At 35.1% G+C, this 25,485-nt stretch overlaps 1 protein-coding gene across 2 annotated transcripts in view; it reads right to left on the reverse strand.

Annotated features, from left to right (window-relative positions):
- The window catches only part of ARHGAP15 (Rho GTPase activating protein 15), a 618,549-nt gene that overhangs the window by 482,801 nt on the left and 110,263 nt on the right, over positions 1-25,485 (reverse strand). For both annotated transcript variants that reach the window (XM_081242631.1, XM_081242630.1), the window contains exon 6: positions 11,968-12,057. In XM_081242631.1, coding sequence (XP_081098757.1) covers positions 11,968-12,057 — 90 coding nt within the window. The remainder of the gene's footprint in view (positions 1-11,967; positions 12,058-25,485) is intronic.

The raw sequence follows: 25,485 nt of genomic DNA on the forward strand, positions 1-25,485 counted from the left end.
GGAATCACTGAACTTAAAGCTATAATCACTGCTATGTAACTATGGATACTCAAGCAGTGGACCAACAGACAAATAAAATAGCTGCTATAATCATGAGGATAACTGGCCCCATTATAATGAGAAGGTGAAGTTGCTTCTGTACAATGGGAGTTGGAGAAATGATTCAGGAACTCGGGGAATTCACTGACGTGTCTTGGTGTTTCTGTGCCTGGTGAGAGCAGTGAACTGTCAACTGCAGCAAACAGAGCCTGGCAATGTCAAAAAATTAAGGGCTCAAATCCGTCAGGTATGAAAGTCTGATTCGCCTCATAAGGCAAACACAACAGACTAGTTGCAGTCCTGACTGAGGGTGAGGAAAATCTAGAATGAGTGGTACAAGAAGTAGATGATGAATAGCAAATATGACCTCAGACACAGTGGCAGTAAAGGAGTGTAACTTATTCCACCACAACTTTTTTACTACCTCTTTTGAAGAAACTGAGGCCAGCCACCATCTTGGAATATTCAGAAATGGATTAAGGCTAACATGAGGTCCAAGTCAATTTGAGTATAGCAAGGAGTGAATTGCATCACATACTTGTTGTATCCTGCCTCACATCCTCTTGGCTTTACCTGTGACTCTAGCTGTAGCTGGTGTGAACATTTCTGTGAGGGCTTCACATTCCTTTGTCCTGACTTCATCTTGCCTCAAGCATGCACCAGGTATCTTTCACTTTCTGTCACTGATATTCTCTAGTCTAAGGAGTAGGACATATGAAAGAGCCTTCTTGGTGCACACACAGACACACACATACACACACATGTGCAGCCTAAAAGTCAAGAAGATTTAAAGATATTATCCCATCTGAGGTGACCCTAAACCAAAGGGATGAGAAGCTGATGAACAAATGCTTCATTCTGTTAATCCTTGGGTGAAAATTCTGACAAGCATCCTAGCCACTTTGACCCACTCAATAACGTCCCTTGTAGTGCCTTTTCCTCCTTCTCTGTTTCACTCTTTCTAGTTCTGAATTATTGCTTTCTGGGACACCTCACAAATAAACTAGTTGCTACAAAATTCCTAGTCTCTAACTTTGCTTTGAGGGAGAACCCTGCCTAAGCCAGAGGGCATATATGGCAAAACTGTTTGCTTAAAGAAAATTCAAACCTAGCTTCCTATGAAAGGAGTGGATCATTCCTCCACTGAGATACAGCTGTCACTGTCATAAAATTTAGCATAAACACATACACCATTAAATGCCCTGCTATAAAATGTAACATCCAGCAATTACATACTAAAGGATTTAAGGTGACATCATTCATTATAGTATGTGAATGATTCTCCTGGCTAAATGGGAATTTAGTGTTAAGTAGCTGTAAAAGCTGCCAAAAAGCAAATGTTATTGAAACAAACATTAGCAACTTATGACTACAACCTGGGTCATCCTGACCATAGCTACTATCTCTATTATGGAGCCATTAGAAACCACTATAGGGTTATATCCAAGTTGAATAGGAAAATAATTTACTTGAAATTTTATACTTATAGGTGAAAGAGACTGGGGCATAATCATTATAGATTTTACTTTCTTTCTAAGGTTTTATTGTTGTTTTTCATATCCTCTTCCTAAATAGAGACAGATGAGGGGTAGGGGATTAAGCGATCTTCCCAGGGAAAATTAGCAATGTTCTTCCATGGGTCAAATTAAATATTTTGAGGGAGAAAACATTTTAAGTGGCAAAAGTAGGTAGTTATTGAGGGTATTATCAAGTATGCATTCACAGAGTGAAAATCTTAACCAAGAATTTAAAAATAAAACCCACAGTCTTATTTTAAAAACAGGCATTTACAAATTTTTTTGCAAAGATAATATGCATTTGATATTATGATTCTCCCAAGTTAATGCAATGGCATTTTGTTATCTGACTTTTACTAAATTATAAGGTGGTTTAAAGATGTAGGCAAATAGCTGGTAGAAACTGAGTATTAACTATTTAATATCATCCCTGAGAATTCAGGATTGAACTTCAACTTTCCTCCTGGGGTAATTTTAACTCATTATCTCCTATAATCTTTAAAGACTTGTGATCTATATAAGTATACACTTTAAGGATCAGGATTTTCATTACATACAATGAGACATTCTACAGTTATTAGAAACAAAACATACACTGAAGTTGCCAAGATAACGCTACTGCTTCTGATTAAGAATGTGTTAATTCACTGATGCTTGAGAACCATCAAAATTTCTTAAATTACATTTTAACTATTATGTTTTTGATAAAAAGTGCAGCATGAGCTGAATATTTGTCATTTAACTTGTAAATCCATGAAGAAAGATGACTTCATAAGTCCCTGAGTCATTAACAATTAATCAGATTTCTTCAACATAACAATTGAATGACTGGGAAGAAATCTTGAATTTTATGAAGCCCTACACATTTCTCTCTTTTGATGCTGTAAATTATGTTATTTCCAAAATCAAGCTCGGTAAGTGGTAACTTAAAAAAAATTCATGCTTAGATCCAAAAGAGGGATTACAACATCTCACATATATTCTTATTTAAGCAATATAGTATATCTTTAGATTCAATAAATCTTCCTAATATTTGACTACATATTTATTTTCTAACAGAAATGAGTGTTGATAAAATTCATCAGTCAATAACAGCCAAGAATAACTTCCTTAGATAAGTCATGGAAAATATATTTTCATGTTTAGGACAAAAATTACACAAGTGTGTCACTGCCTCCCCTGAATCCTCCATTCCATGACAGGACAGCGAGAAAGGACTGCCATCAGATGAATAACATCTAGGGCCATGGGATTTCAGGTTTATACTTAACAACATAAATAGAGACCTCCTTTGAATACCTCTCCAGAGCACCCAGCCAAATCAAATCAGCAAAGTCAGTGTTGAAATGCCAACTAGCCACCAGATGGCAGCAATGCTTTTATGAATAATGCGGCATTGTGTGCAGTCCATCTAAGATTTCTTATGTTAATAATAGAACAATCCTTACTTTAGCAAAAGGACAGATTTGTTCGTAATGAGGCCAGCCATTTTTTTCATGTCACTAGTTATATTTTGTGGGTTCTATTTGCTTTCTTGAATTTGCCCCCCCCCAGAATATTTATTTTCTTATACATTAAACATTAAATTGTTGTTGAATTTCATTTTGATATCATGGTAGAAAATGCCTGTGGCTTGAAACAAATATTTTCCTTTCTGATGGACAAATAACATCTGCGGTTGTAAATGTTCCAGTGTGGCTGTCAAAAGAGAAGGGTTTCACATAATTTCCTGCCACCCTCATCAGTCATCCTATGCATCAAAAGAGTGTGTTCATAACCTCCCTTCCCACGAATTGATTTCAAATCTATCACAGATCTCAAATATCAGAAGTTTCTCTTCTATTTATCATGGGTGTGAGAATTTTGAAAAATGAAGCACTGTTTAAATTCAAGGTTAAAAAAAAATCCGTAAAAACTATCAAGGTCTATATTACTCAGGAAGGGAATCCTCAATATCAATGTTTCTTTCCCTTTTTGGGCTGTTTGCAGATTTGTTAATTTTTCTACTGTAAATTTTTTTGGTTTGCACATGTTCACCAAGGAAGTCAGACTTAGAATTTCTCCCAGTGCTGGAAATAAAATGTTAGGCAAAGTGGTGGGATGAAGGCCAAGGATCTAATAGCTCTCTACTAAAAAGAAATTCATCTAAAGTCTCCAAGTGAATGTGCCTCCCTTGGTCAAATCACCTCATACTGATCTGTTGTCTGAAAACAGTTTAAACAGCTTCCTTCCTGATCCTTCCCCACCATCAGGCATTTCATTTCATCCTTTCTCTTAGATCATTTCTCAACGTTCTGTCAAGATAAAAAAAACAGCTTCCTCTCCTTTTCAAATACCAAGAATCCTTAACTGTCCTGCAGTGTTTACAGCCTTGCTTTTGAATATTTATTTTCTACTAAATTTTTAGTAACATATTTAACTCATATATTGAGAGGCTGGATAGATTCTACAAGTGGCCTCTCCAGTTCTGTATGAATGCTGGCATTTTCCTTTAATTTTAAACTTATTTTTTTTCTTGTGTACATTTCATACCTTTGTTATAGATGCTTGCTTTGTTATTTTCTTATACTGCTTTAAACATTGCTTTGAGGTTTGAGAGTTTTGCTCACCACTGCCCAGATTTTTCCCTGATCAGTGACTTGTGGCATATAAATGCTGTGAATATATATATTTTTCTCTTGCTTTCAGGTCCAGCCTCATTACCTTATGTTTCTAAAAACTGAATGGCGTCAACTATATCTCTGCCAGTGATCCTACATTACCCAAAACCACTCAATTTTATTTCACCCTGTGTCACCCTCATGGACAAGCTATAAAATGTGATACCATTTATTGTCCCCATCTATTATTTACCAGCTTTAGGGATTAAATCGTTCCTTTTTCTGGAAAAAGCCTGTTTACTATTAAAAGAAATCATATTCATCATGAAATAAACACAGTTGTTCTCCTTTAAAATATAAAATAAGAATTTTGAAACAGATATGAAAAAGGAATAAATTGGTTTGAATGTTGTCTTGCTAGCATCAGTGTAATATCTTTTGTACTTTACAAGAGGAAAATTACAAATGGAAAAACCATAACACTTGATGATTCTACTTTGATGCCATGAAATCACCCATAGGCAGTGGTGGCTTTTGCTCAGGTGGGTGTTATGAAGGCCCAGGTTTGATCCCACATAACACAGCTAGCCTCACTCTGGTTCTGCAGACATGGGGAACTGCACTGTTAGCCCATGTATGGCTCAGTGACCAACACACCAGTTCTACCAAAACATCAAGAAACAGAGTGTGTTCCATAAGAGGAGGGGATTTACATCATGATGTCAATAAATGAAGAATGGCAATGTTGCATTTAGCCTGGTGTCAAACTAAAATCCAGAATTTATTCCAAATGGACAACCCTTATCTTTGAGCAGACGGAGCCGGCTATTCCAGAAGGCGATGTGAAGTGAGCTAACCAGTGACATAAGCCCATTAGGTAACACACATCCATTCTTCTGCTAAAATATTAGAAGTATAAGGAGACAAGTTGACATTTTCTCTTTTTTTCTTTATATTTTTAATTTTGATTAATTTTATTTTATTTTGGAACCTTAAAATCTTGGTTCTCTTGGCTAATTTGGGACTAAAAGGTACTAGTATGGCTATTGTCAATCTTTACTGTCATCCAGTAGTATTCTGCTTTGATGATAGTTTAAAAACAAATGAAGACAGTGATGTAGAAGACAGTGAGGTAGCATTGTGCCCTTTGGTAGTTAGTATAATAAAGAAGCTGTGCAAGTGAGACCATATCCTCACAGACTACCATGCTTCATGGAATCACCAGGCAACATAAGCTTGCTATTGTTTTATTTGATAATACACCCAAGGTATCAGTATCTTAATTCTATACTTGAGATTATACCTGTTTTTTTACAGAGATCTTTATTACTTCTCAAAAGTTGAACCAGAAAAAAGACAGTGGTTTCCAAGTAACATGGTCTGAACAAATAGGCATGTTCTTCATTTGAGGGGTGTACTTGCCATCCAAGGACTTGTTTCTGTTTCTCTTTTATCAATCAGGCTAACATGCTCTTTGGGTCTCACCTTAGATTTTTGCAATCAATTTTATTTCCTGCCTCCAGGCTCTCTCCTTTGCAGTAAGTCTTATACACCCTTAACGTTAATATTCCTAAATCAAATCCCCAATTATAAAAAATTATATCCTTCCGTTCATCAAAATTCTTCTGTGAAATCCCATGGTAAAAATGAAGCCAAAATCATAAAAATAATATCTCTTCCCCTTCAATCAGAAAAAAAGTGTTGTCCTGATATCTAAGTAGGGGAATAAAAAGAGTTACTGTTGTCTCTCATTTGGGGGCATAGTTGCTGCACTTGTCTCTAAGTTCCCTTTTGCAAGATGCTCTCAATAGCTTGGTAGAGGCTTTCAGAGCAAAATGCTTTTCTTAAAGTGTTTACTGGGATATGACATTGATTAAATAACTTGTATTGATTAGATACTACATTAATTATACTATTTACTTATAGACTAGGATATTAAAAATAATTTCAGTAAGGTTTGAGGACACATATCCTTAGACAATGAATGAACAGATTTTCAATGGTATATTTAATCTTAGTCTCTTGGTTAAGTTCATAAGGTAGTACAGAGAGTACAGAGACCCTGAATTGCATTTCACAGAGGCATACCTCTCCTACCCATTTTCTTCCAAAATCCACATCTGGAATTGTTCTCAAAGTACTGTGAGATGATGTGGTTAGAAGATGAATACAACCCCATCTTATTTATGTTAAAAATCAGTCCTTTGAGTTGCTTTCAAATACAGGGCTGTTTCATTTTAACCTTAACACAGATGGGAGGCAGGTGAGTTAAAGGCTTCTCTCATTTCTTTGCTGTGAAGAACTGTAAGCTGGAGGAGGGGTCCTACCCTGGGTTCTACATAAAGTTACAACTGACATCGCCAAAACTGGAACACACGTCCCCAGACTCTTGTGCTCTCTCCACTGAACCTTCTGAATGATGGATGAATATCTAATAAGTAGATAAAATGATTGAGGACAAGAAAAAACTAAAAAAAAAAACAACTGTATTAGACATTAATGCTGCTCTTACTCTGGTTTATTTTTAATGCCATGCCTTTTAAGATACTGTGAGTAATTCTCCAAAGTGAAACCAGCTTTACTTGAAATCTAATGCATATATGAATGTGAAGAATCATCCTTTTGCATTTAGTCTAACTACAAGCATTGAAAAATGAAAGAGAAAATTGATAAAAGCTCAGATTTATTTTAAACCATCACTTTTAACAGAAGGAAATGGATAAAAGCAAAATACCAGTAGTTTTCCTTTTGGCTTAAAATGACATTTTCCAAGATGTTATTAAATTATCTTCGCATTAATAAACTTAAGTAGTACTTAAAGATTTTAAGCTAAGACATATTCAGATCAGGAAGAGCTATCAAATTATGTTTAAATGTAAAGCATATCCATGGAAAATATTACATGAATACGTTTAATATACATTATAGTCAGAAGACTCCATCCAAAGTCAGAAAAGAAATACAACTAATGATAAATCTATTCTGAGATTTACTTTTAGGGACAGAATTGGCTTCCTTGAGATATTTTTATACATTAAAAATGAATCTCAAATCCAAGAAATTTGGCCATGGTTTTTGTTGAGGTTATAAATTGGTGGTGAGAGGAAAAAAAACAGACTTTCATCTTCTTGAGTCACTTAATTTTTTTCTGCCTTTAAGGCAGGCAATTGATATAGTTCTAATCAACCATAATTCATTAATAGTAGAATTATCTTATTTAAATCACGTAATCTGTAGATAAGCCTGCTGCATGTTCATGGGTGAAATTTTTTGAAAATTTTATTTGAAAGGAAACTCAGAAAAACTGAGGCCTAGTCACAGTCTGGCTCTGAGAAAAGGTTTAATTATTTCAAATGAGTAATCAACTACTGTTGTAATGCAAAGGACCAAGAAAACAGATAGTATTTTTCTCATTCTTAACCCCCATTTTAAAAAGTGACTAGAGTTGACACTCCAGAAATCATCTTGGAATATAGAGCCTATATTGTGGACACAATTTCTTAAAATTTTTTTACGACAATGAATTTCTTTTCTTTTTCTTTTTTTTTTTTACTAAAACAATGTAATTTTAGCCTTAGCAGTAACCACTGAATTGGTTAAAAGGTTTCCAGTCTTCTGGTTTAAAAATGCAGTATGGGATATAGTCTCTATCTTCGTATATTCTTTGGGGAGGCAAAACTAATTTACATGACAGGAGTAAAGAATATTTTAGTGCTAAATTAAAAGGCATGGAACTAATTACAGTGCTTGGGACCATCATATATTTAATAAGAGGGCAGCTTCTTGGAGGCTGGGAATGTTTTAGAGGTGTGTCATCTATTTATTTGATAGCCATATCATGAACTCCTTTTCCCCAGACTTTCAAAAATGTTTAGCTCAGAGAGTCTTATGTTCAAAGGAAGGAAGGTAACCTGAGTGAAACTTTTCCTTCACTTTGAAACAAAAAGATATTAGATGTTTAAAAATTACCGATTGTTATAAATTATTTTACAACCATTTTCTCAACTGAACTTCTGTTGAATAGCTTTGTAAATGCTTGACGTATCCGTGAGGAAAGAGAAGGTGACAGAAGCACTGCTTATGTTACAGATGCTGCCTGACAATACTGCCATCCTTTCACATGGTTTTATTTAGTTATTACAAGTATCTCTCTGTAAATGACATTTAGGATTATTTAAGATTATGTTGTAATCCTTTTAATCCTCAGTGCTTTAAATTTCAGGCTAAACACCAAAGAGCAAACTAGCACTTAGCAGAAATGCTTAAAACATGTGATTTGAACATAAATCTTTTTATTCACTCTGATGAAGACCTAGGGTTGCTCTTAACTAAGAAAACTTGTACCACATTTCATTACAATTTACTCGGTTGCTAAATGCTTTTTCAAGCTACATCAAACTTGTGATGGTCCTTGACAATTATGCTAAATGCAGAATTGAACAAAAATTAGCATCAATGAACATTTACTAGTTTAACTTAGAGTGTGTATGACCTTTATAATAAGTACAATATGTCTTTCAGTGTTGGTAGTGTATGTGTGTGGAAAGGACCATTCTATTTCTTAACGTCAAGCTATTACATGTGGGTATATACATTGACACATACATCATATATGCATACATGTATGCACATTTATACTTTAAACACATATTATGACTTGTCTATGCCTACTTAACATCTATATATTATAGAAGTTGCTAAATATCTTTAATATATTATTTATTATTAAACTACGTATGTCAAAAACTGCTCTAAAATAGGCAGATATTCTTGAACTTAGCCAGTGAGCATCATTCTGAATTACTGAAAACAGTTGAATACAAAACCTAATTAATTAATGCTGTCACAGTTATGTTACTACATACCAATCAAATAAGATTGAATCTACATCGAGTTTAATAAGACTTTGACTATAAAGAAAATTTGACTTTTAATGCAAAAAGAAAATGAACTCAAATGTCCAAATGACATATACAAAGGAAACAAATGAAATACTTCCATTTTTTGTGTCACAAATGTTTGCTTCTGAGTCTTTCAAGCATATCTCAGGCACGTATTTGTTTGTTTTCCTCTTCATTTTAGGTTCAACTTCTCTAGAGACATTGTAATTATGTGGTATATAACTGCTAATCCATCAACTTTTTAAAGACAGATTTCAAATTTTAAATTATTTCTAATTTTGCTTTTCGTTGATTTTTCTTGAACCAAAAATCTCAATAGTCATTTGCTATCTGTAATCTATAATTCATAGACTGAGATTGAACACCATGCCTAATTCAAACTTGGTATTCTAAAGCTATTTCTGATGTAGCACATCGGCTAAAACTGTGATGGTCTTTTTCACTGAGGAAGAAATACTTCATTATCCTGTAGGTAATGAAGCCCTTGAACACACACACTCAGATACCCAACAATGCCTTAATACCATGTTTTTTAGATATAATCATGTTTATTCTGATCATTTGAGAGTTATTCCAGCTAATGTACCTAATCAAATATTGATGCAAGTCATCTAGAGCTAGCTCTCTGACAAATCCTTCCCGATGCTTTTTTGTTAACAGAACTAAAAAGCTAATCTATACTGTTCCTCTCGAAATGCTTACTTTCACTATGGATACGTATTAGTCAATTTTACCTAAGCTCATATGTTTAGATGATGAAAAGATTTCAGCATGACAAGAAAACCACGGTTCACCCCAAAAAGCATGAAGCAGGAAATGAAACCTGAATCTTTCTTTAGTTTTATCATTTGCAACATCCTTATCATCACCTCTTGTTTCTCTAAACTAAAGGGTACAAGACAAAAAAAGATAAACTGGATGTAAGAAAACTGAAGTCCCATGAACTGCTCAGGTATCTTACAAACAAAGCTAACTGGCAAGATTTTCACCTCCAAAAAGCTACCAAAACTGAGAATAGTTTTAATATCTTTGGAGGTACCTACATTCAGAAATAAGAAAAACAAGTAAAATATTATAACAGAGGTAGTCACACCCCAAAAAGGTTAGGATGATACATATTATCAATGTAGTGGTTTAAATATACATCTATGTATATTATATTCACAGCTATGTAAAATCATACTTAAATATTTTCTTCCATATTCGCAGCCCTTTACACATCATACATATTTGATTATCATCCTCATTTGTGATCTAACTTAACTCTTCATAAGGTTAACAGAAGGAAATGAAAAAGTCTTCCATAGTTCAACTCCGAGGGTTTCTACTATTCAAGAATTGTCAGTGTCAAATTTTAATGTCTTTATTTTTGTTTTGTTTTGTTTTTTTAATGTCTTTATTTTATAACATTGATGATTAGGATGCTAAACTCACAATACATAATAAAACTAAACCACTTAGCTCACCCTGTCCTGTTCAGAACTAGCGATACTGATTATCTAAGTTGTCACAGAGGCTAGGATTATAGCCCCTAAATTTTCTTATTTATAGCAGAATAATAAAAAAAAAAGCAAGAGATTGGGAGACAGAGTATATCACTGATCTACAATTCCTCACTTTAAAACAAAATTTAATTTTACTTCTTGATTCTGTAAGTTCACCTTCTAATCACTTTGGGCTTTAGTCCTTTGAGTTCTTGGCAAGTATGTTTAGTTTTCTTTATTTCTTTTTTTGTTTTTCTTCCTCCCTTCCTTTCTTTCTTTCTTCCTCATTTTTGGTTAAAAAGAAAAACAAAAACAAAAAACCTCTACCATATAAAAATGAATACCTAAATTGAATTCAACTATAATCAGAAAAATAAGTTATTCCATAATATGTTAAAAGTGTTTTTTCATTTCGTTTTGTTTTGTTTTTTTAATTAACATAAGTCCAAATTATTTGGCTAGAACTCATTTAGCATTTGGAAAATGCAAAAACAAACTGAAAATCAGTTTTTTCTTCCCAGTGAGAGTTCAGATAAGAAATGTCACCTACCTATACTTCTATAAGACCCAATACATTAATTTTAGTGATACATTTAAGAACAGAATTGACTTTTCTTCAAGGGCTAAGATGGTCTCAGAAGACATTTGATACAATAATTATGATAATCTAGTTCCTACTAAATGATATAAATTCTAAAATATACCTGTAAAGTTATTGGTTACTTTGGAGATGTAAAAGTAAATTAAATGTCATGTAAATATAGAAAAAGATCAACTTCCATAATCTGAAGTTATTAATTGCCAAAGGGATTTCAGTAACATCATATGTGAAATATTAAGTTTTCCCATTTCCTTTCTTTCAAGGATTTCATCTGGTGCTTTCCATTCAAAGGAACATGATTGAAATTATTAATCACAGTTATTTTTTTCCAAAAAACTAAATTATACAATATGAAAAATCCAATTTTTATAACTGTGCAGCTCTCTCCATCCCCCAAGTTACACTGGTAAATATAATTTATGACTGGAAAGCAGGAATGGCAATGAATGCAAATAGTTTATCATAATTAGCAAATCTTACTTTGTTTACATCTGAAAGTCCTACATTAAATCTATTTAAGCCAAGCATTCTAGGTTTGAACCACAAACAGCTATCAAATACACTGCAAAATTCAATGACTTTCGGGGATATAATTAATCACCACACAACATATATTTTGTGTTTAGATAGCAAGCAGTCACCAGGGAAAAACAACAAAACAACCAAAATTCAACTAGGAAGAGAAGCCAGGTTTTTCACAATGACCTCCACACAACTAGTTCATGCACATGAAAACATCATAACAAGGTAACCTTGTTTTGATTACCCAAGAGAGCTCAGATTTAGAAAGAATAGGAATAATTTGAATCTATGTAGCATTCTTACCTGAAAGACATTCTTTCTGCTTGATTTTTCTTTGGCCCATTCAATATATGCCCCACGCAAATCCACACTTTCTGGTTTGTGCCCAGTTTTCTGCAAACGAAAATGCAATAAGAATAAAAAGCATACAACACTGGAGATGCATGTCAGAAAAAATAAAGCTTTATTGACTTAGCAGCTATATATTTATGGTATAAAGACTTTCTTATCTTTTTTCCAGTTTCAAATAGATATCCTCACCATCATGTTCATTGCAGCATTATTTACAATAGCCAAAACATGGAAATGACCTGTGTCCATCAATCCATCAATGGATGAATGGATAAACAAAATGCTTTATATAATATAATGTTTTATATTATGTGTGTGTGTGTGTGTGTGTGTATATATATATATATACATATATACACACACACACACACACACACACATACACATGTAAGTTAGACAGGAGACAAATTCTGCATGATTTCACTTTTATGTGGAATCTAAAGTCTAACTCATAGAAACAGGGTGGTTACCAGGCACTGGGGTAATTGGAAGATATTTGTCAAAGGGTACAGACTTTCAGTTTTAAGATGAATAAGTTCTGGGGATTGAATATACAGCATGGTGACTATAGTTAACACTTTACTGTATACTTGAAAGTTGCTAAGAGAGTAGATCTTAAATGTTAGAACCACACATACACACACACAAAAAGGTAACTATGTGAGGTGATGAATGTTACTAACTAGCCTTAGTGTGGTAATCATTTCACAGTATATCAAATCACCACATTTCATGCCTTAAACTTACACAATATTAATTGTCAATTATATCTCAATAAAGCTGAAAAAAAGAAAAAACAAATTTAATAAATATTAAGTGCCAACTGTATGCCTTTTAGAAATTCATTTTTCAGACTTTAAGTCTATACACATAAGTATAATGTGTATTTGTATTTAGTAAATTTAATTTAGATCAAATAGATTATGGCGTGTGCCTCCTTTCACACAATACAATGTGTATGTTAGTGAAAGTCTGTTTTTACTTCAGTAATTCAATAATAATCAGTTAATGGGAATATCCTCTGTATTTGTCTCTTCATATTTTTATTTAGTTCAAGTGAATCACACTTACATAACTTTAAATTTGCAGAACTCCAAACATTAATCAAAAACTTACCTGTTTGGGAGATTTTTTACTATTTTTAAAGAAAGTTAAGCCACATTTCAAAGACTCCAACTATTTTCATATGTTCTGAGCTACTCTAGGTTTTCCTATAGATAAATTCAGTTTCCTCAAGCCATTTTCAATAGAATACTTTAAAATTTTAGTGTAAAAAGCTTATAATATGTTTAGACAATGTGTTTAACAGTATGAACTTTAGGTTAAAGCATAAAATTATGGGAAAATGGCAAAAATTTTATAAGAAATCTGTCCACAATTGTTGCCTCATAGCCACTATATTCTATTGGTTTAAAAGAAATAAATTATTTTTCAGAAGAAGCCAGAAATATGGGGTTTTTTAATAGTAAATTGTGAGATTTTTTGATTTTTGGGAACTCAATAAAAATTTTTTTGGAAACATTATACAGGCCAAGCATAACTGTCCTTTAGGATAAATTCGGCTGGCAAGATGGCAATTGATAGCATAGCTTTCCTTTGTTATTTGGTAGTAATCTCAGGAAAAACTAATCAAGATGAGCATGACTCTTATGGATGGCTTCAGATAGAGAAATATTTTTACTGTTTTCCCATAATCTGCCACCCAGGTCATCACGGCTGTGGAAAATCTCAAGGCACAATAATAATGTTCATTGTTGAGTGATTTATGACATAGAAAAATTAAGTAAAACCTGCTTCTACAGTTAATTGAATTATGGGACACTCAGAACCAATAAACATATATAACAAAAAAGATTATCTCTCCCACATAATGTAGTCAGGAGAAAAAGATGGAATATGATTTTATATAAGAAGCACTTTTTATGGGCCAAACACTTCTCTATGTGTTTTATGGCTATCAATTCTTTTAATTCTTATAATACCTGTATGAAGTAGGTATTATTTTTTTAAATAAATTTATTTATTTTATTTATTTTTGGCTCTGTTGGGTCTTTGTTGCTGCATGTGGGCTTTCTCTAGTTGTGGCGATCAGGGGCTACTCTTTGTTGTGGTGTGTGGGCTTCTCATGGCAGTAGCTTCTCTTGTTGCAGAGCACAGGCTCTAGGGGCATGGGCTTCAGTAGTTGTGGCATGTGGGCTCAGTAATTGTGGCTCACAGGCTCTAGAGCGCAGGCTCAGTAGTTGTGGTGCACAGGCTTAGTTGCTCCGCTGCATGTGGGATATTCCTGGATCAGGGCTCGAACCTATGTCCCCTGCATTGGCAGGTGGATTCTTAACCACTGCGCTACCATGGAAGCCCAGTAGGTATTATAATTATTACCATGTTACAGGTAAGAGAATATGCCAGAATGGTTAGGTAAGCTTTCCCAAGGTAACATAGGTAGAAAAGGAGGTGCCAGGATTTAAATGCTAGCAGTGCCCCTCCAGAGTCTGTTTTTAACCACTATGTAGTCCTTAAAAATTGAATATACACTATGATCATATTCATGCTAAAACATGAAACATTTTGGGAAAAGATATGCTTTTCTTACTAGACTAGTACAGACATATTGATCTTGTTTCTGTCCTTCTCTGTTGAACTTGATCTTCCCATTGGGCCTTTACACCACCTGTTTACCTGGAATACCTCCCAATCTTCACATGGCTGACTCCTTCTTCTCCATCATGTCTCAGCTGAATGTCACCTTGTCAGAGGCCTTCTCTCTGTCTTATATAAAATCATGGCATTCCAGGACTCCTGATTACTCTCTACCTATTTATTTTAATTTCACCACAGCCTTCCTCCTAACTGAAATTAATATATATATATATATATATATATATATATATATATATATATATATATATATATATATAGTTTTATAGGCTGACTGTGTTTTTCTCCCACTGGAATTTAACTCCCTGAGCTGGGACCTTGTTTGCCTTTTCCTCCACTATTTTTCCAATGTATGGAACAGTGCCTGGTACATAGTTGTTGTTCAATGAATATTTGCTAAATTTGTGCATGAAGGAAAATACCAAAATGCAACTAGCATTTGTGCTTTGGAAGGAAGGTTTGTGCATCTTAAAATTCCTAATTTTATAACAAGCAAGATTTGTATTTGGTCTAATGGTTAAGCAATCTTTACTTTGTGATTTGGCAAAATGTAAACAGTTTAATGGACTCATGTGGATTAAACATAGGATTTCACAGAATCATGCAATAAACACTTACTGTATATATACTAAGTGTCAGTGTGTTAGCTACTGTGTTGACCTATATCTTGACTCTTCCTTTAAGAATCACATCCTAGCCTCAGACTCTGTATAATTATCTATAGACTCTCTCTCTCTATAGAGAGAGAGAGCTAGAGAAGACTTATGGGTAAAAAGCAATCTAAGCTTTGCCAGTGTGCTTACCATCTAGCTCTGCCAGCTTCTAGCGGTCCTCATCAGCATCATATGCTAAATCCAATGGCTTTGGCACCTTGGCACCTGGCTTGGGTTTATCTCAGTTCAACACTGCTCAATACACTTAGTCACCTCCTAGTGCTCATTCATGTGACCTTGACCTGTCTTACATTCTTCATGAGCTCACTGCTTTACCTTTTCTCCACATCAGCAATCTTCATTGTGCTTTCCACCTAACAAATCCCATTTTCTGAATTTGCCTTACTCCCACCTTGTTATGTTTGATTTTCAAGGTTATTGAAATCTGCAGACTTTGTGTGTTGTCCCAGCCTCTCAAGCCATTGATTTCACTTCCTTTCATGTCCAGACCTGTGCCTCTGATTCCACAGTCAATTCAGCCTCCCTCTCTCTCTCTCTCTCTCTTTCTCTCTCTCCCTCCCTCATTCGATGATCCACTCCACTCTCTCATCCACTTTTTCTTCTTCTACAGTCTTCCTCATATCCCTCAATTCTAGAGAAATAACTTGACTACTCAATGTAGTAACATTACAAATAATGGCCACCTACTTCAGCTGGGCTTTTGACTCTACTTAGCATCACTGTTATTACGGTGATAAGGACACAACGTATCCATGAAATCATTACCAAGACCAATGTCATGAATACTTTGCAAACTTTTTATGTGCTCCTAGTCAGTTTCTACTCTTCCTCATGGTACCTCTCTCCCAGAGCTTTACCTTTTTCAAGCCCACCAAATGGCTTACTCATAATTCAGAGAGATCATAGAGGCCTGGTGCTAGAACATTAACCATTCTTCCCTCTTTCATAGTTAGTTTGTGTAATGCAAATGAACAAACAGAAACTTTAATAAATTTCTATATGTCTTGCCCTCTGAAAGCTTTATATAAACTTCTCATTTATTCCTTACAACAAACTTGTGAAGTTAATAACATTGCCTTTAACTGACATGTGAAGAAAACTCAAGCAGGGAGTGGTTAAGTGCCTTACATAAGCTCATGAACTTAATAAGGACCTCAGCTGAGATACAAATTCATTTTTATCTGACTCCAAGTCCCAAGTCCTTATCACAACACAATATACTGTCTCCCCTCCATACTTATCCTTTCCTCCTGCTAGGTCACATAATGCCTTTTTCAGGTCCCAAAATAAGAATTAACACTTTCTATTTCTTCCTTGTAAGTGTCATCATTTCCCACTTTTGCATCTGTTTCCCAAAATTCTGGACCTGTGTCTGTGACTCTGGTCCACCTGTCCAATGAACTCCCATGTCTGGGCATAACAGTGCCATCTACGAGCATCAAAATTACCTGGCCTATCAGTGTCATATACTGCATGAACTCACAAGGCACGTCTTGTTTTGCCTGAGTAAGAGATGCTCCTTCTTCAGCTCAAGGTTTTTCCTCTATAGTTCCTAATTCTATCCAATCTCATTCCTTATTTTCCCTCAAGTAGATTATACCCTTTAGACTATAATCACACTCAAGTGACTATAAAAAAATAAAAAAATAGAAGAAAGCAAGCACCAATGCCACAACTTCACGTTTTCTCATTCTCACCTATTTCCTTTCATGATTACCAGGATTCTTCAGAGGTTCCTGCAGTCACATTCTCTGCTCCTGTTCTATTCTCTTCTCAACCCACTGCAGTCTTTTAGCCCCTTCCTTGGCTAATCTAATTCATCTTAACCATTAAGGTCAACAGAAACAGTCTGATGCTTTCTCTCCCATCAACATTCTGGTTGAACTCTGTAGTACTATGAGATTCTGCTGGCCCTTCTTAAACCCCTCTGTCCTTCAGCTAAGGAGACATTTTCTCTCCAAATTCTTCTTTCACCTTTTATACTTTTCCTTCTCTGTTGTTTTGGTTTTTTTTTTCCTCACTGACTTCTCTTCCTCATCCAACTTCTTAAATGTTAGTAATCCCTGGTTTATGGTTCTAGGCTTTCGTTATTTCTCATAGTTTACATGCTTCCTGTGAGTTTTGATTTTGCCTGTCGCCTGATCCATCACTTATTTATGTTAACTCCCCATGATTCCTCTGGCCCCCAGCTCCCTCTTATGTGCCAAAACTCTATTTTCTAACTATCATTAGGATGTAGCACAGACATCTCCTTGAAATCACTGTCTTCTTCTCAGACTTGTCCCCTTTTTTCCATTGCTTGTTTTGGCTAATCATTTCTTTATCTCCTTCACTCTCTTCGCTTTCTTAGTTCTCCTCTTTCCATCAATAGCCACCACCAAAAGGTACAAAGCCCAAATTCCAGAACAAGATCACAATCTCTTTTAAGTTCTTATTTTCTCTCATCTGAATTTCTCTCCTTCCCGTTTCCTCTGAACTCAGTAAAAACCATTTCAATTCATTCTCCACATTTTGAATTTTTTTCCTAAAATACAAATCTCACAATATTCCTCCTAGAAAACTTGTTATCTACAAGATAATGTACAAACCCCTTAGTATACAGGCTTCTTTTCATCATCCCCCAACCACCTTCTCAGTTCCATTCATCCCTCTTTTTTCCTACACGCCAGCAATGCTGAATTCAAGGCAGCTTCCAAAATGCTACATGCTTTCACAACTCTATATTTTGGGGATCTGAGTATGCATGTACCCTTTTCATCTGAAACACAGTTATTTCTCTCTTCATCCACTCTCCTTGCCTGCCATCTGCCCCAATCCTGCTCATTTTCATGATGTAACTCCAAAATAATTTCCACGAGGCTCTCCTCCTTCACCTCTGCAGGCACAGTCACTCTTCTTACCATTTCCCCTACTCTGAAAAACATTTTTTTTTTTACAATTTGTTTTGTTATTCACACATTGCAACTACTTTTTGATATGTCTCTTTCCCCCAGCTATACAATCAGAGAACAAGCTGGGTTTGTCTTATCGGTCTTTATTTTCCCCAAATTTAGCAAAGTAGCCCAAAGTAAGCGCTCAACAGAAGTTTGTTAACCTTTGAATGGATTTATGAACTGGATGGAAAATTGCAATAGAAAATTTCCGGATTCATTCCAATCAATTAATAAATAAAATTAAAAAATACAGCTCAGAGTTATAGTTTAAAAAATGAGAAATATTTAGGACATAAAAATCACTGCATTCCCATTTCTACTGACCTTTAATAGGAACTGATCTTATGGCAAAATTGAAGCAAATAATAGAGATTTGGGGTGAACTTAAAAGTATGTCAGAAAAAGCTAAAGTGATTTTGGTAAAAGTCAAGCAAATAAAAATATTAGCCTCAAGAAAACTAAGATAAGTAAATGAAGGACTATGTATAAATGATCCTAATCAATTGTTTATTTTTACAAAGTTAAAGCAGAAAGACCTAGGCTTGAAGGACAACTTTAGGGACTAGGCTTTAGTAGAAGGGAAAATTATCAGTGTTTAAGTGTTGTTAAATATTTGAATAAGTAGTTGAGAAAAGTTGTAGAATTTATTTGGAAGAGAGTCAAGATTTTATTCCATCTGAAATTAAAGAATCCTTTAATAGAAAACGTATTTCTGATTCTACAGCTATAAAACACATGAAAAAGTCTGCTGAACTACATGATGCCAATGTATCACATTGTACATCATTATAAAAATATACTTTTAAAAATTGACTAAATATAAACTTAAGCCTAAGAGTAGACATATATCTATTCTGGGTAAACTTAAAATATAAATGACTGATTTTAAAATATTTAAATAGAATTATTTAAAAGTTACTGCTTCTGGACAATAAAACATAAAAGCCTCTTTGGTGGAGAAATGTGAAGTCATTAAAAATTGATCTTAGGTCTTGTCCACTTCTGATTTTTATTATTCTCTTAGTCCATCTTTACCATTTCTCAATAATAGCTGACAGGGTAGTCTCTCCATAATATATTTTTCTCTGACTTAGATTAAACCTTTGGGATTAAGTTTCCCATTTTTCTTTATGGGATATTTGGGGGCTTTTAATGTATATTAAGAAAATATCAAAGGCCAGATGCTCTTTTGCTTGATGGCATTTTCCATGATGAAGACTGGCCATGTGTGTGGGCAACAAATCACTGGGCCACTCATTCTCATACCCTTATTACTAGATGTGGTTGAAAAAAAGTCAAGGCTCAGATTTTATGAAACAGTTTATTAGCTACCATTTTTTATTTTGGATTAATTGCTATTCCAGAATATAGACTCAGATTGTCCTTATCAGTCTGAAACATGAAACACAAAATCTGTTTAGAAGAATTAAGTTTTATCACATAACTGGTTTTGATTCTGGAAAATCAGTCATGGAGGAGGATAAAACTCACTTATAAATTCTCATTTGGGCAAAATGATTTAGGAAAGAGTGCTGAATGGATACCTGATCTTATTAATGTCTAAAGTATGGCCGCTGTCAACACAGAAGAAGATACTTTGATTGTAAGATGTGGGTTTTATGTATATGAATATAAATGGTGTTAATAATAACTGAAATTGTTTCTCCACTGAAATTTCTCAGTATATTACAAGACCAAATCAAACCAGATTTTCAGAAAAGCAAAGCCTTGTTAGTGATTTGGGGCACTAGAATGTTATGTGTTTGTTTGTTTGTTTGTTGAGGAGAAAGTATTCTCCCCTTTTTAAGAATTTATTGCATTTATTCCTGAATCAAAATCTTGCTAAAATAAATATAATAGCTTCTATTTAATCTATGTTTGTTGCATGCTTATATTGCCTTAAATTTACACTATATAAAAACTATTTAATTCTGCAATGTGAGCAATTTGGGCACATTTTTGATGCCTCAGACACGTCCTCAGATTCCCTCCTTAGACCCTCATTCTTTTAGTCTGCCTCAGTTGTCCCTGTAGATGACCAGTGATGCTTGGGCCCATATGGTCCCACTTCCTGTGGACGACCAGACACCTTCTTGGAATGCAAGGCTCTCCTGGTTGTCAAGGTGCAGACTGGCTTTTAGATCCCTACCACATCCAGATTTGGATAAAATACTATTTTACAGGGTGTAGGATCTGAACTTCTGCATAGCCATCCAAAGGTGTGCCCAGGATCCACATAATACAGGGAGAAAATACTCCGGTTGATAAATTTTAACCAAAAGGAAGCAAGAAATGGGAAGAAATAGGTCGATATATTCCTTCTCCTACCTCCATCCCTTCCTCCTACAGACTGCTTCATGCTTTCTCCAGTTTATTTGCAGCTTTTTTGCAAGTCAAGTGGTGCACCTGCCCAGTGGTTCTGTGTGTCTCTGAGGCTCACTGTAGAGTAGTAGCCAGCATGATAACACATCCTCTCTTCTATTTCATATCATCTCCTGCCTCACTTCCTTTTTACTTCACTCTCTGTGTCCTGGGCTCATGCCTCCCAAATAAAGCATGGATGCTTAATTTGGGCTTTGTTTTCTAGGGAATCAGGACTGAGACAATTGTTGTTACTCTCCTGTGTCAGGGAGGCATAGCTCTCCACCAAAATGTGTGCAGGGCTCTCTCTTCAGGAGTCTAGAGTTGTCACTGGAAAGTATTGGGTTGGCCAAAAAGTTCATTCTGGTTTTTCCATAAGATGTTACAGGAAAACCCAAAAGAACTTTTTGGCCAACCCAACAGCTCACCAGCCAAAGGCTCCATTTTTTTCTATCCCCCTTTACACCAACCTGTGGCCACATTACCCATTCTCATCACTGGAATGTGAACAAGAACAATGTGAGACACCTCTGAGCTCACAGCTTTTAAAGAGCATGCAGATTTTCCTATGCTCTCTTAACGTTTCCTTCATCTGCCACTAGGGGATGACAGAACCAAAAGATGGGAGAAGCACAATGTAGCAGAAAGCTGACCAGGAGTATCTGTTTTGGTCTATGGTGTGAGTAAGAAATGAGGTTCTGAAGGCATTTTGAATTGTACTTGGACAGCAGGTAGTGTTTCTTTACCTGAAAAATCTTGATATTATTGTTAAGAAAACTAAGACAAGGATTTTGAAGTACACTGTCATTAAGTGAGTTTGTGCATTTGAATCCAATTCTGCTTCCAAAGTCTGTTCTCTTAACCACTATACTCAATTGCTTCATCTAATAATAATACCAATAATACCAATAATAAATATAACTAATATTTTTATCTTTGCTGTGTGTCAGGCTTGCTACATCAATTTTCTCACACAACTCACGATAGCTCTATGAGGTAGGTACTCTTATTAACCCCATACTGCAACTGAGACATCAAAGAATTGTAGCAACAAATAAAATGTGAACCTGGGATTCCTAACCCAGGTTGTGTGACTTAGAAGCCCCTATTACTACCTAATATGGTATACTGCTTCCCAGAGCATTTCAATTTAGTAGTGACTTTTAAAGGAAGAATAAATACATATATTCAGTAAATTTAAAAATGCACTGTGGAGTAAAAGTCCCTTTTAGCTTAGAGAAATATAAGCTCTAAATCAGATGTATTACATTGACCAAAATGATAAACCACAGAGAGTCAAGCTTCATAATTAAAATAGTTTTCGGAAAGAGCCTAAGGTGAGGTTTATTGGACAGTAAGCTATTACCCATTTATAAAGCATCCTATCAATTTCATATTTTTGTGGTTATTAAAAATTATGTATGATACAGAATTTATTGTGGTTAATGGCCAAATCTTGAGAAAATTATAACCAGAGAACATGGCTTCATTTATATTAATATCAATCACTTGATTTCATTTTTTTCCTTACAAAGTTTGTGTTAATAAAACACTAGAATTCATTTTTCATTTTTTCCTTCCTTTCTTTGATCTCAACCTGTCATCCTCCAGATTTTGGACTGTTTCTTCTTTTTCTTTTAATTTTTAAATTATGTTGAGACCGTATGATAGTGCAATCTATGGCTGTACTAATAACCTGCCCCAATATTAACCATGCTGACTCCACCAGAGCACTATTATTGTGAGAATTTAAAATGCCTTCGTTAGGCTAAGGTTGGTAGATCTATTGTTTGCACCTCCATTTTTATGATCTTTTTGATCTTTTTGAGCATCTCCATTTTTATGATCTTTTTGAACACTCACTTTACAAAGATAAAATCATTCCATATTCATTTTATACAGATTACTCAATAATTCATGAATAGCTTTCTGATTGAAACTATTTTCATCTTTTTTTGCTAAATCACATCATTTTACTCCCATAAATAAGTCCATTTTATTATTAAAGTCATGCTACAGTGAATGAACATTAAATATACTGCATTATTTAATTAATGCTTGTGCTCATTATTTGCACTGGAAGTAAACGATATTAAGAAAAAGTAAACAAATTATTTTAATGAAGTCTTTTATATTACTCTTTTTTTGCTTTCAAGGTTATGGCTGAATGAGTGGTCTAAAAAAGTTAATAGTTTATTAAATGCCTTGGAAGAGTTTTCTGTCATTAGAAGTAATTTGCCAGTGTTTGCCTCTGATTAGAAGTATTAGTACAATGTAAATTAAAAAACATAAAAGTAGCCCAAAAAATCTCAGTTACATACACAAACAACATTTAGGCTCCATATCAAACATACTGGCTTTAGAACTATATGGTTTGAGGGGAGAAATAGTCCCTAAAATGTTTATAATGCTTCTGAATTTATGTCAAAAGTGACACTAAGTTTTCTGAGTACCACGAGATAAATATAAAAGGAAGTAAGCCCTGGTGGCGCAGTGGTTGAGAGTCCGCCTGCCGATGCAGGGGACACGGGTTCGTGCCCCAGTCTGGGAGGATCCCACATGCCGCGGAGCGGCTGGGCCCGTGAGCCATGGCCGCTGGGCCTGCGCGTCCGGAGCCTGTGCTCCGCAATGGGAGAGGCCACAGCAGTGAGAGGCCCGCGTACAGCAAAAAAAAAAAAAAAAAAAAAAAAAAAAGGAAGTAAGGTCCACTTGGTCTGATTTTTGGTGGATGTGGAGACAAGAAATTTCCTAATCAGAAACAGACTTTGCATGATGCATTTATCTCAGTAGGGTACCACACTGAACATATATTCTGGAATCACATGAAAACACCTCCAGGTTGCTACTGGTGCTCACTAATGTGCTGATACACCCATGTTTTGGGCACAGCATATTTTTTAGTTCTTCCTAGATGAATTACCCTGCTTGCTTTCTTTGCACTAGGACTTCTTTAGCAATGACCATGCTGCTAAAAGATCCGGTCATAGGAGAATATTAATATATATTCTGAGTAAGAAGATGCCCTGTGATTTACTAAATGCATGGGGCCATAATGATGACAGACTTAGCCGTTTTGCTATTATCTTTGTCAATAAGAGCACAGGTGTTATTACTCTCATCTATTTCCATATATTTTTAGAAGAGGTTTTTCAGATAATTTAACAAGTCCTATCTTCATTTTTTTAACTGTAGGAAAAATATATCTTAACTCCCCAAACTGTCTCTGAAAACTCTGAATCTCTCTTAATTTGAGCATATGTAGTATAAACTATAAAGGGCTCCATAGTGCCTACAGAAAGAAATCATCTCCTCCCACAATCCTGTTCAAGGTCTTTCATGAGCTGATTCCACACTGACTTTCTAACCAAGTTAGAGTGCTTGCTGTCCTACAACACTGTTCCTCAACTTTTTTTGAGGCAATCCCTCACTGGCAGTGCATCCAGACAACTTACAGAAGAAACACAAAATAGTCTGGACTGGGGCATATACACCCTAGGACTCAGGGAACCACCAAGAAACATTTTTAAGAGCGATGACTAGCACAGTATGTGGAGCAAGGCAAGCGATTGATAATATCTGGAAAATAAACAAATAAATTAAGGAATTAATTTCCCACATTTTATCATTGCTTACTCCCTTCTTTCCATGTAAAGTGTCTTTTCCCCCCATTTCTGCAATGAAATCCTAGTCAGCCTTCAAAAACTTCCTCAAATGTCACTTCCTCTAACGGATATATTTAGAATCCTTTGCAGGTGGGAGCCATATCTCTCTCCTCTTAGTCACCATGAAACTAAGCCATGTCTCTGTTCATGCCATTTTGGAGTAACTATCAATGTCTACTTCTTCACTACAATTACTTGATTTATGGGCATGCTTTCTATGTGTTTCTAGACCCTCAAGTGACAGATCTGAGTTTGTTTCATTTTTGTGTCTTTCCTAATACCTAGCATAGTGGCTTAATATCAAGGACCCTAAGTGATATTTCCAGAATGAACTAATGGAGAAATACATAAGCTGACCATTACTTGCAACAACAATTTCCTTGGGAAAGAGCTACCTGTAGCTAGACCTATGGTTCCCCAGCGTGTTTTCTTATATATCTTTATCATGTTAGTCATGTTCTATTATAATAAACCTACATATGATTCTGTTTTCCCTACTGGACTATAAGCACCTTGACAGCAGGGATCATATATTATTCATCTGGATATCTCCAGGGTTTAACAACACATTGTGTGACACCTGTTAGGAGTTGTTAATAGTTCATAAAATAAATAAATGAATGGGTTCTCTAAATTACACAGCTTCTTCCCCATGAGGCAATCCATCAATTTTGTTTTTTTTAACCAGGAGTGCATATTTGCCACATCCCATAGCTATAGTCCAGGGTCTACTCATTATCAATTAGATGCTCTAAAATCACAAAGTACAGCCCATACACAGGAGGAAAGTTGCAAGTGAACTGCTGGAACCAATTGAAATACTATGCTGGTACTGAAATAGGTAAGTGTACCTGAAAAATGCAAGGGGTATGATTCAAGGCCTCAGAGGATAAATCAAACTGACAACTCTTGTTTCTTTAGGACTTCTCTGCCATTAGATGAATCAAATAATACTGTAGCTGCTTTTGAGGCAAACGTTTTTGCTCTTGGACTAAATGAGTTGAAGTTAGAAGAAACATCTCCTTTCTTGCCTTTTCCCTGTGATAGTACTGGTCATTTTAAGACAAGCAACACCTGGGTCATACTGCTGTTCAGTATGTAGTTGCTAAAAGAAGAGCCATGAGAGATTATTCTAGGGTGAAGATGTCTGGAGAATACTGACACACCTTATTAAAGAGTTGCCCC

Source organism: Mesoplodon bidens (assembly GCF_964165515.1).
Source record: "Mesoplodon bidens genome assembly, chromosome: 8".
Taxonomy (NCBI): Eukaryota; Metazoa; Chordata; class Mammalia; order Artiodactyla; family Ziphiidae; genus Mesoplodon; species Mesoplodon bidens.